We start from the raw sequence: 13,589 nt of genomic DNA, 5'->3' as shown, positions 1-13,589 counted from the left end.
AATTAATAAGTTCGTGTAGACGTGGATGAAGTGAAAACACAAATATAAGCTTGATCCGAAACTTCTCCAGCTCCCAATAACTTTTTAACGGTGGACGTTCAATCCCCACTTTGTGACCATTGGAGCTGTGGACCTGCCTCATTTTTGGATTCATACCTTAAACTGATCTGATAAAAGAGATGAATGGCGTGGATAAAACACTTACATCATGGTGGGCCCCACAGAGCCCTGCCCGTACGGATTACCGTCCGGGCGGGGGTAGGACGCAATCCGCGTCCAGTGAGTAACTCACTAGGCTTAGCATACTAAGTAAACTCTGTGAGGTCCACCGTGATTTATATATTTTATCCCCTCCGTCCATCCATTTTACCAGATAATTTTAGAGCTTTAACAGATAATAAAGCATATCCAAAGCTCAAGTGGGCCACACCACAGGAAACAGTGTGATTGAACCTCTACAATTGAAAAATTCTTTGAGGCCACGGAAGTTTTGGATCAAGCTGATGTTTGTGATTTCTCTTCATCCATTGTTTTTGTGATCTAATGAACAGGTTGGATGAAAAATAAACATCACTGTGGGGCCCAGAAAGGTTTTAATGGTGGAAATCATTATTACCACTGTTTCCTGTGGTATGTGGTATGGTCGACTTCAGCTTTGGATATGGTTCAGTTTTTGTCTCAACCCTTTAAATAATCTCTGGGAAAACTGGACGGCGTGGATAAACCACGTACATTTACGGTGGGCCAAACATAGTTTACTCAGTGCGATAAGAGGGTACTGAGAGCGTACTGAGTAACTCAGAACGCAATCCGATACGGACTCCTGGACGCGGATTTACTGCGAAAGCCTTTCGTAGGAAGTTCCTGCGTGGGAAACATAGGTGGGGGCCACCGTGATGTTTGTGATAAATCTACATCGTCCATTCGTTTTTTAAGCTCATTTTAGGACATAGGGCAAAAAATGAACCTGATCCAGGACTCAAGTGATCCGAAAACGTGAGGATTGAACGTCCACAGATGAAATTTCCCTGACCACCTTTTCCAATTGTGCGGCCCACCTGAATCTCAAGTCCTAAAATGATCTAAAAAAACGGATGGACGGGTTAGATTTCTCACAAACATCAGGTTGGCCCCCACCTAAGATTCCATCGCAGGAACTTCCTGTGGAAGGGAAATCCGCTTCCCTCCTTACTTCTGTCTTTCTCCACCTACTCTCTTTATATACGTAAAAGCTACCTTCTATGAAATCCATACAATCTATTACGTGTTTTTAACTGTTACAAACTATGACAATGCTTGCCATCTTTTTCATATTCGTCTTCTTCTGTTTTCCTTCTCTCTCTCTCTCTCTCCCTTTAGATACCACTATTGAGCCTAGACGCTTCCAACAGCTCGATCTAGGCAGTCTAGCTCAGCCAAAGAGCATAGCCTTTGATCCGGTGGGCCACAGTCCTTATGCGGGTGTATCAGACAGTCGAGTTCTTAAATGAGAAGGTGCTGCCAGCGGCTGGACTGAGTTTACGATCACCTCACCACACAAGTAACAATGGACAATCGTGATTATCAGTAAACTAGTATCTTGATGTTGCACTATATTTTGTACATGTGAGGCCCATGGGGTGAATCCGGGGTAACAGCTTAGTCCCTAACTGTGGGGCCCACCATCCCTTCTTTTAGCTCATTTTATTGCATGGCCAAAAAATATAGTTAATCCAAATCTCGAGTGGACCACGCCACAGAAAATAGTGATTATCGACCATTAAAAACTTCTTGTGGGGCCCAAAAGTTGGGGATCTGATCTGATATTTGTGCTTCCCCTTCATTCATGTATGTGTGACCTTATCAACAGATTGGATGACAAATAAACATATGATGGGCCCTAAGAAATTTTTTATTGTGGGCATTCAATGATAACCGTTTCATGTGGTGTGATCCACTTGAGATTTGGATCCGCTTCATTTATTTACCATCAGATAAACGGTCTGGATCTGTAAGAGCTGGCTCCATTAGTACAATCTGGGAACTCAAGTACATTTGTCAAATCCTCGGGCCTAAGATTATATAGTGCCAAAGAGAACTGGGTTCTTACAGGTGGGCCCGTTGTTCTCTGATCTGGACCTTTGATCTGATGTTCCCTGACGTGGATGGGCCATGCACGTACTCGTATGGAGGATCATATGCTTTTGTTTTGTTGCAATTAGGACGGAGGAGTGCAATGGCCATAATAAGCCTTGGTTAGAAGACACGTGCGGTAGGCCACTGGGCTTGCAATTCAATGAGGCCACCGGCGATCTGTACATTGCGGATGCCTATTACGGGCTCTTTGTGGTGGGGCCCACCGGAGGATTGGCCACCCAGCTAGCTAGTGGGGCCCAAGGGGTCCCCTTTCGCTTCACCAACGGTTTGGATATTGACAAGGCGACCGGGATTGTTTATTTCACGGACGCTAGCATGATATACCCAAGGAGGTACTATTCCATCGCTCATACCAACTGCTGCATTTTCTATATCAAGCTTGAAGATTACTTCTTTCTTGCTTGATTGATGCCGAATATCTAAGCATTTACGAGCAATTAGAGCAATTTTCGTAATTTGTTTACCTTCCATAAATGTCCTTTGAGGTTTGAATATTACCTTTAATAGTACCACTTAGAACATTGAAGTTAGAATTTTCACTAAAATTTTGTAAGAACCTTGGAGAAGCTTAATTGGCATCCTCACACCCTCCTTTAGAATAAGAGCAATGAAAGTTTCTTTCAGTTCTAAAGATAGATGGACTCCTACAAATTCATTTATAAAGTTCTTCAAAGTCCAACTTCACTGCCTAAAAGAATTTAAAAGAACACAATAGGAAGGCCATCTAAGCTAGGGGGCTTTATCGCTGCCTAGTTCCTTCATTGCTGACTTGATTTCTTCCTCCGATATTGGCTTTTTCAGACCATTTCACCTCTTCGTGAGAGATTTTATTGAAATGAATATTGTAAAGGTGTGGGTGGTTCTAATTAATCTTTTACAAAGAGATTTTTCTAGAAATCGACAATCGCGATGCTCACACTGGCTTTGGTATCTATTCTTTTACCAATCACCAATAAGTTTGAATCTTGTTTGAAGAAGCTTGGATGCTCACAATTACATAAAGATTTTTTTTATTGTTGTCCCCTTATTTTAACCATGTAGCTTAGGAGTGTTGGTTCCATTTAATTTTTTCCTCTCTCAATTTCATATTGTATTTGGTTAGGTAGTTCTTGGATTTTTTATTTTTTATTTTTCTAAAAGTGCTTTGTATTTCGCTTCACACTTTCTAAGACCTCTTTCTTCCAATCTTTAATCTTTTCTTTCAAGAGCTTTAGCTTCTGAAATAGCTTGAAACTGGAAAAATCTTCTATCGAGAATGATTCCCACCGCTCTTTTACAAGAATCAAGAAAACTTTTAGTTTGGAGCCACGCAAATTTAAATTGAAATGGGCACGCCCCCAGTTCTCTTCTTCTAAGGATAACATGATTGGACAGTACTTATCGAATACCAGGTGAGGAGGCCTCTTTAATGTACTAGAGGGAACCTCTCCACCCAATCCAATGACAATAAAAATTTGTCAAGCTTTGATTTGATAGGATTACCTAATCATTGGTCTATATGAACATCACCATGTACATGGAAGGAAATTAAATATTACATATTTTATGATAAAGCAAGAATATTTGGACAATTCTCTACTGTTTTTATATTATTTCTTTATCCCAATAAGATTTTTTTAGAGATGCATTACCATATACATGGGAGTAAATTGAATATTACATGTATCTCTAGCTATTGATAACTTCAGTTAGACCGTATTTCATCAAACCTTTTCTCTTGTAGGGACAACACATGGGTCACTATAAGCGGCGATCGGACAGGAAGATTGTTGAAATACGATCCACGAAGCAAAGAGTTGACCTTGTTGCTTAAAGGCCTCGTCTACCCAAATGGGGTGGCAATTAGTAAGGATAGCACATTCCTCCTCATCGTCGAGACCACCACCCAAAGAATTTTGAGGTTTTGGCTTCAGGGTCCTAAAGTCGGAGCCCTTGAATTTTTCGCCCAGCTATCTGGATACCCAGATAACATCAAAAGGAACCCTAGAGGAGAATTCTGGGTAGCTATCACACCATCATCCATCAACAGTGTGATTGGAATGTGTTTTAATGAGAAGGGTGAGATCACGGAGGTATTGAATGACAAATTTGGAATGATTACTTCACATCTTAGTGAAGTAGAAGAAAACAATGGGAGTTTATGGTTGGGATCTGTGGTTGCGCCTGATGTTGGCATTTACAAGCTTTAAACACTTATCTAGTTTATTTGCTAGTAATGTGGTTAATTAGAACATTTGTTTATGTTTATATAGTTAATTTGCTAGTAACGTGGTTAATTATAACATTTGTTTATGTTTTCATAAAATTATATTATGTTCAGTTTATTGAAATATCTCATGGTTTGAGTTAGTTGCGTATCAGATTCTAAAACTCACTAACTCGACTTGAAATCAAGTTGAAGTGAGTCGCTCACTTAAGTTGAGTTTTATATTAGAGATTTGAACTCAAGATCTCTAATTAAGAGAGAAATGTCTCTGACCAACAAGTAAAGCACCACATAATTACATGTTCTTTCATTATTTATATTGGAGAATGTGGCATATCCAACCCATGTGGAGGGAGGGAGATAGGAAGAGAGAAATTGAGATTGTCATATGGAACAAACATGCATCGGATCCATGCTGTCTGTCAGTGTCCGTCATGTTTTCACCATGGATTTGGAAATTCAGTAAAATTCAAAAGTTACAAGACCACACTGCAGGGAACGATGTAAAATCATTCCTAAAACCTTTAAATTCACATGGTTTGGCCAAAATAAGCATCAAAATGTCTTAGTTTTCGAGGAATATATATATATGTTAATCCTGGTGTGGAATGGGAGAGAGAATTGGATTGCATATAAGCACCACAGTGGACCCCACATGCAATTTGGACTATTTTAATGATGGGACTTCTCATCTCGGTTGTCCTCCATGGTGTGGCCCACTTGAGTTGAATTAGCCTGAGTTTTGAAGCCCCAGTAGTACAAACACTGGGTGATGCACTAGTTTGATGGCGTGGATCTCATCCACATGAAGATGTTCCCTCATGCGTGCACATTGGAAATTGGATCAAGAGAATCACAGAAAAAAAAAAAAAAAACATGGGTGAAAAGATTTACTGCAAGTAAAAGATAATCTGTTGTCTAGCAATGTGGATGAAATTTGAGCTTTCAGTTGGACAACAGTTACATTTTCAAGTTATTAAAATATCCTACCTTTGATTAAAAAACCTTAAACAGGAAAGATGTCATGCGACAGGAAAAAGCACTTACATATTAATGTTTCAAAGATAATTGGTGAACAAGGAAAGAGTAGGAGAAAATCATAACATGGTAATTGGCATACATATAAAAAAATCAAGATAAATTGAAAGATACCTCTGCCAGGAGGAGGCCAATTCAGTTGTCAGATGTTGTCAACAGATCCAAAGCATCTGATAAGGAAGAAGAATCAACAATGAACTTATCTTCCTCTTCTGCAAGAAAATTGACACTACATTCTTGGAGCCGATGCCGAAGAATTCCACATTCATGCAGCAGTTTCACCCTTGCAGTTTTTGCATGTTCCCTTCTTTGCTTTTCCTTTTGAAGAATCCTCTGAAAGTGCATATAAAATGGAAAACATGAAATATTTTGAAAACCAGAAACACTTTCCACCACAATCAGGTTCAGGAATTTTGGTGCATCACTTCAGGGGAATGACCTAGCTTGATCAAGATTAGAAACAGGAGTTCTCATAACTTTATAGGAATTTTGGTGCATCATTTATCTATGGAATATGTACACAGATGAGCATGCATATATGTGCGTATCTACAAACTCCAATACACTACAATGCATTCTCCCATGTTTTCCCAGTCCTTGCAAACAGCAGAAAATAAGGTGGGAGAGTAAGCACACCAATGAAAGCTATCTCATCAACCAGAGCATCTTTTTAAATTTTTTTTTTTAAAAAACAATATATCTTTGTATATATAATCAGAGGAAGTACAAAAAGAAGATTTCAGGTGGGCGCCCCAAAGTCAGGCCTCACCTATCATATAATAAGGATAGCAAAAACATGAAAAGGAGCCCATAGCCTAACACCAGATTAGTACCGGACAACATGGACCGCTCTTGGTTCTGCAACTATAAGATTTATCTCTTCTGCTGATGCTAACATCTCAACTGTAGAACTAGTCAAAAAACTAGTTTCTCCGGATGTTTGGACACCAATCGGATAGCCTGATCCCTCTTTGTCTTGATTTTTACCAGCCCACCTGTTACATAATCCACAAAGATAACAACCAGAAGCTTGAGACAGCAAAGGCCTCCAAGCACTCCCAGTTGCTGATCAGACCTCTAAAACTACACGCTGTGATACCAACATTGGACTGGATCAGCAGTTAGTGCAAGCTTCAGATACGGATGCAACATCTTCTTGAAGATGCATGCATGCAAGAGTCTCCCATACTAAACTCTTCAAAGTTCATAGTATTTTTTTTTTTTTTTGTTGTGGAAAGATCATTGTCATCCCCATAACCTACTGTGTGCAGGTAGGTTGGCCTACACATTTGATGGGGGAAGCTTGATTGGACGATTGGGAAGAGTATTGCATTAATCAATTTGGCCTCTAGGTGATCCACTGATTGGCCAGTATTGATGGGTGGCATATGGACAATGGTTCAGATATTGAGTTTTTGTATGTATATTTATAACGTATGTGATTGCTTGCCTCTGATTTCTTCAAATGAATCAGGGACCTCCAAGCTGCCACCAAGGTGGATAAGGTGGTTGTTCTGTGGACAGATAACACAGAAAGATACAGTGATGTAGTTGTTGGGTTGAACGATACCACAGAAAATCTCTTGACATCTTTGGACAGGAATGAAGCAGAAATATCTCCGTCGATGTTGTATGCTTTAGCATGTGTACTAGTGAATGTTCCTTTCATCAACGGGAAGCCCACAAAACACCTTTGTTCCAGGTTTGAAATTAAGATTTAAAACTTCATACAGCTTTGAATGAAAACCTATGAATGGAAAGTTCTAGTTCTTAAACATGTCCTTTGTTCACTGATTCTATAGGTCTGATTGATTTGGCTATACAGAGGAACAATTTAATTGGTGGAGATGATTTTAAGAGTGGGCAGACCAAAATGAAATTGGTCTTAATAGATTTCCTGGTTGGTGCTGGAATTAAGGTACATACAAGTTTGTTCTTTAGTAACGTAAGGAGATGAAAATGCAATTGGAGTGTGCTTGGCTTTTGTGTTTGCAATGCTAGAAACTAGAGTGAAAGTTTAGTTCCACTGTTTTCTTTGATTTTATGGTAGGACTCTGTTCATCTGCAAGTAAATCTAATTTAGTTGGTCTTTATATCTTCTTAGTTTAAAATCAAAGAAATATACAATTAAAACTTATTTGATTCCCATTCTTACTGAAAAGGAGAATATATATACATTTTCTTTGGGCCTGTTTTGGTGGCAGCCATTTACCATTGAAAATGAATATTGGTATGCCTGTGGTGCCTCCTTTGAAAAGAAATCGAGTGGTTATCCTTGGAGGAAATGACTTTGGTTGGCTGTTTTTTACCACCAATCCAAACAGCACGCATGCTACTGCATCTTGCATGTGTGCTTGATCCAAATTGTCCATTAGATGCGCCTAGTCATGATTTTACTGCCAATCCAAACAGCCCCATGCTAATGCATCTTGCATGTGTGTGTGATCCAAATTGTCCATTAGATGCACCTTGTCATGATTTTACTGCCGCCAATCCAAATGGTGCACATGCTAATGCATCTTGCATGTGTGCATGATTGAATTTGTCCATTAGATGTACCCTGTCATGGAACTCCCCATCATGGATCTGTTTTTTCATGTGGGCCATTGTTGTAAGGGAAATCTGAACCATATATTGAGTTTCTCTGTACACACATGGCCTATGTCCATGCCCCTTTTGGATCATTCCAATCATCATTCCAATCATGGATGAAGCCGTTGCCTGAAAACCACCCTGATTGGATGATCTAAAATTTGGAGCTCTGGCCTCTTCATGAATTGAATGTTTTGTACCCTAAGCACAATGATGCAGGACAATTAACCACTTGCTCTAAAAGCTCGAACTGTTAGAGCGTGGCGAATCAATCCCTTTATCTCATAGCCCAGGCCCCACATCACATGGGTTAGGACCTCGGCCGAACCCCCCTCGTGGGCCCCAAATCACATGGGGCCAGCCTCACATGGCCCGCCCACCCTGAGTGTGCCCCTGCATCCCACAGGCAACCCCACTCGAGCGCGGTGTGAAAATGCCCCTGCATTACACAACCTTAAGGCCATTCCCCCATCCCCAACAGATGACATTTGCGTTTCCGGAATAGGAAACAGCTATGTGTGGTGTTGCTGCTTTTCACCCACCTTATACATTACCTTCTTCAACTTCTGCTACTATTAAAGAAGACATTCTGTAAATAGATTCTTGATTTGTAATTAGTCTTGTAATTCTTTAGATTTTGTATTAATTTTCTAGATTTGGTTTATTCTATTTTTAGACCTGTACCATCTCTATAAGAGTGCTTTTCCATTTCAATGAAATATAGTGAGATTCTTCACTTTACAGCTATCTAGTCATGAGTACTTATTGCTTTGCATGTTTTCAGGTGGGTCATATGATTCAAGCATAATCGGATCCACAGAAGAGGGATGAGTATCTCCATAGGTTGATGGAACTTTCAAATCAGGTCACTGAATTTTGTTTGGATTAGATTTCAAGTGTCGGGATTTGCTTGATGTTAGAACTTCAAAGTTCATCTTTTCTTTCATTTGTTCCCTTCCCCTGCTTTCACTAGTGTCAAGCACAATCCTCAATAAGTTGCTACTGATAAGCTTGTTGTCTAATCTGCAGAAATGGGCAGAAATTATTGGACAGGCACACCAGGATTTGAACATTCTGAAGGATCCAGATGTAATCATAACTGTACTTAACATATTGCAGGTACTCCTGTCTAAGCACAATTAAATGGTAGATTTTCCAGGTGACTCAGAGCTACAGAAACTGCTTCACATCTTCAGGTACTTGTTGAAGAAGTGCATTATGGATTAAAAAATGGCTATTTGACATAAATCACTGATTTCTATTGAGTCATGCTTCTATCGCTATTTTCACCGTATAATATCTCATACAATGTGAGCAACGTTTGAAATTTTGATCAAGTTGGGTGCTTGTGTAACGTTTACATTTATACGTGTGTGGGTTATTTGGAGGGAAATCCCTTTAAATGCATCTAAGAAAGAACAAAAAACACAATTCTTTTTTTGATTTGCTATAGCCATAATACAAGGTCTGACCTGGACAAAGCTTCTATTTTCTTAGTTTTTAACTTGGCATTAACAGCCAAGGATATCATCCTTATGTAATGTGATGGATTATTATGGGTGTGGTGCAAGGCAAAAGTGAAAAAGGAAAAATATATGAGATTCTTGCTTAATTATCTTTTTTTTTTTTTCTTACAGGTGGTCACTTGGAGCTATCATGTATGAAATGCTTGTGGTTTATCCACCATTTTACTCCAATGAACCAATGTCAACATGTAGAAAGGTAAAGATAAGATTCAGGATATTGTATTTGTGTTTGTTTTAAATTGATATTTTAAGACATGCAAGTTTCTATCACAGGGAAAAAAAAAAACTGGAGAAGGACTGTAAGAGTTCTTGTCATACCTTTTTGTTTTTGTATGCCAACTGCTGCACTAGTTTATTTGATTTAGTTTTAAATTTTGCATCTCATGTTCTGTATTTTAAACCTAATATTTACTTTAGCTTGAGGAAATGCTCTAATTTCAGGGTTTTCCACATCTTGATGTTAGAATAAAGTGGCCGAATGATCTTTACTTTAATGGCCTTAAAGTTGGTGGCATCCTGTGCACCTCAATATATAAATCAAATAGGTTCAATGTGAGTGCTGGAAAAAGTGCTTGTTTCTTCTATTGATAACCTATTTTGCTTTCTTAGTCAGCATGGTTGCACATGCCTTAGTTGAATTGAAGTTGTGGAGATGTTTTTCTTGTGATGGCCCATTGTCTTTAATTGGTTTGTCAATCAATTTTAAAGTCTACAAATACATACAATTTCTCCATTTTTTGTAGACTTTAAAATCGATTGACCCATTTTCCTTCATTTCACATTTGAATATATTTTATTTTCAAAAGTAGGCCACGTTTAAATAATTAAGTGACATGAAATCCTTGCAAGAATTGGCTTGGATGTGGATAATGAGAAATCTACTATGTGATTTCTTTCTTTTGTGTAATCAACTTTCAATTTTCTATGGGTATCTGTAGGCGACCTCATGCAAGTTGTAATGTTAAGTGGGAGGTCCTTCAAGCCTCCAAAGTAAAAAAGATATAATGTTATTAACTGTTATTATCTTTATTGAATATACTAGCTGTTTTCTAGCTTGCGTGTATTCAATTAACTTTGTATTTTGTCTAGCACTGAACTAGTTAAAAGTTATATATATGGGTGTAAACGGGATTGGGAGGTATTCCAAGGGTTTCTAAATCGTCCTAGGGTTTCAAAGGGGTGTAGCAAGGGTGAGATTCGAGGTTGGTGTAGCCAAGGATGTCATCTCTCTCTCTCTCTCTCTCTCTCTCTCTCTCTCTCAATGACTGATTTAAATAGATGGATAGCCAAGTTGAGATGGCTGGGCTAGGGTCCTTACTCTTGCTTGGGTGGTAGACTCTCAGGAGTTTCAACTCCCGGTCAAGGGTTCAAGTACCCATAGGTGGTGAAATTCCACCAGCGTGAGTGTGTGGAGTGTGTAAAAAAGAAAAAAGAAAAAAAGAAGAGATGGCTGGGCCATGTTCAACGAAGTCTGGAGATTGCCTTGTCAAGGTTGGGGGTAGTTTGATTGGGGTTGAAAGACCTGGGAGGAGGAGGAGGGAAGACGTAGATGGATTTGAATTGAGGTTGTTAGAAGAGACATGAAGGCTTGTAAACTTTATGAGAATAGGGACTTAGGAAGTATTAGCAAAAAAAATCATAAAGCTGTGACTTCAAATAGCCGTACAAGGAATGGCGGCGATGATGAAATTTCCATTTTTTTTTTTTTTTTGGAAAAAGCATCAAGATAAATCAATGAAGGGTGGATGTAGAAATCCTTCAGTTACAAGGCTATCCATGGTGTCATTAGCCTCATGGGGTGAGAAGAAGCAGCCAAATCGCTTTAGATTAAATTTCCTCATGATGTTTGAATTGGTGGGAGTGTTGGTATTTTTTTTAAATAAAAGTGCCAGATTTATTGATTGCTAGGATTGAACTCTGCAGGGTTTCCTGTAAAGGCATTTGTAGAAAAATGCAATACCTTTGTGGTGGTTGACAATTGTATCTGTACTTAAATTGATTAAAATCGCTTTATGCGTATCCTCTGTTTCTTTGCATGTTTGACCACTCGTTAAATGTCTTTTGACACATCAGGAGAAAAATAGGATTTCCCACCTCCATAGATATGTAGTAAAATTGATGAATTTGGGATTTAGTGATGGCTGAGGAAGGAATGATGAGGGAGAAGGCAGTGTCATACTTGTGAGAGATCCTGGTCGTTCATCAGGTGACCTGAGAATCAGGCATATTTTGTCGTATGGCTGACATCATTTTTATGTTGAACATTGGCCATGGTCAGTTCCTTTTAACCATCCGTTTTAACTGATACCGAGCTATAACCCACTGGAAGATAAAAGAATAGAAAAGATGCAAATCAAACATGCATTCTCAATTGTACATTGACATCAATTTTTCAGGTCTTCATATTTTCATACATGGGATGCTTCTTTATGTTATCTACTTTTGTTATTACTTGTACATTGAGTGTTTTTTTTTTTTTTTTGGAGTCATGGAATATATGTTATATAATGCAAGCTTGTAATTTCTAAATTTCTGTATCAATGTATTTTTTTGTATCTTTCTTGTAATGCAATAGCAAGGCCGATTTTTCTTTTGATGCTTAATTTTAGACCAAATGACAGGTCTTTAGAGATATAGTCGGGAAAAGGTTATAGCTCGGTATCAGGTAACAGCATTTTAAGCTGGGTTTTTGTTTTTGTTTTTGTTTTTGCTATTTATTTTTTATTTTTTATTTTTTAAAAAGTTTTTTGCCAAATACACTGCCTAGGTTTTTTGCCAAATCCTGAAAAGGGGACTGATCACCTATAGGCAGGCAACCTACATGGTAAGAGCAATACAAAGTGTTTATAGCCACTAAAAAACTAGAAAATAATTGTCTCATTACCCCAAAGTGACTTTTTGTAGATAAAAATGCATGAATTAGCCTTGCAATGCTGGCAATCTGTAGGTGAAAAGCTCTACCTTGACTTTTTGTAGCTAAAAATGCATGAATTAGTCCCTTTGAGTTAGTATGCATTGGATTGATTTCTCATCTTGCGGATATTTTTCTTATTCCTAATGCTTTCGAAGGACTCTTGCTTTTGATTCTGTGTGTTTTGGATTGGCATTCCTTACTGGTTGGGAACGTGTTGTCATTTGAGTATTCTCAATGTTAGCCTTCCTCATGGCCTATCCAAAGAGCCCATTTGAAAGAGGGCTGATGTTAGGTGAATTTCCAATCTATATAATTCAGAAACTGTATTTGAATGCTGTTGGGAAGTCTGGAGAGGAGTTGTTATTTCTCTACTAGAATACGCAATTTCATAGAATATGACTGTCAAGGATGGTTTTTGCGAGCTAGCTTTTAGAGACGTATTGAAAAGCGGGCTTTACTTCAAACCCCAAATTCCAGGGTTGCAAACACAATATTTTAGGCTGGATTTGGATTTCAATTCCAAAATAAAGAACCCTAATAGAAATTTGAGTTATAAAACTCCTTCTCAATGTGGGTATTTTGATCATTTGGTTATCACAATTTCAGGAATGTAAATACCAATGCCTGTTTTCTCATGACTAATAGCATTAGTTCTAGATCAAATGAAAATCCCTGTTCTCTACTGCATTATTCAATCCTCTAGACTAACACCTTATGTCAAGAATTCAGCATTAGATCATGACAGTGGAGTTTACAGATTTTAAATAGTTCCATGCAAGATGAAATGGGAAATCAGTTGAATGGTCTAATTGGTAGGCCATGTCTTGAATGGATTCCAGCCGACAAACCGAACCCTATCTTATTTTCTCTTCAAAGTTTACTATATGGATTATAAATATCTTAGTGTAATTAAGGAGTTATTTCAGACTATTGAGTTTTGGCAACACCATCATTCGACACATTGTATCCTACTATTTAGGTCCTTTAAGATCTTTTCATCCACATGAAAATCTACATGGGAAAGCAGCTGCATTCTTAACTATGTAATGTCTATAAATCAATCTGTACATACAGCTGCATTGTTGATCATGTTATGTTTTCTCAAGTTTCTCTTGTTCCCTAATTTGCTATAATTCTGTTTTTTTCCTCATTCTTGCTATTTCTGGTGCAGGGTGTT

General features: G+C 38.3%; 1 protein-coding gene across 1 annotated transcript; it reads left to right on the top strand.

The window, feature by feature from the left end:
* The first annotated feature begins 2,046 nt into the window (after positions 1-2,046).
* On the top strand, positions 2,047-4,325 carry LOC131257349 (protein STRICTOSIDINE SYNTHASE-LIKE 10-like). The gene is made up of 2 exons (XM_058258244.1): positions 2,047-2,468; positions 3,860-4,325. Exons 1-2 carry the CDS (start codon positions 2,152-2,154, stop codon positions 4,323-4,325), a joined length of 783 nt encoding a protein of 260 aa, XP_058114227.1. The 5' UTR covers positions 2,047-2,151.
* The last annotated feature ends 9,264 nt before the right edge of the window (positions 4,326-13,589 follow it).

This window comes from Magnolia sinica, chromosome 10, assembly GCF_029962835.1.
Source record: "Magnolia sinica isolate HGM2019 chromosome 10, MsV1, whole genome shotgun sequence".
NCBI lineage: Eukaryota > Viridiplantae > Streptophyta > Magnoliopsida > Magnoliales > Magnoliaceae > Magnolia > Magnolia sinica.
This window is presented reverse-complemented; position numbering and strand designations above follow the sequence as displayed.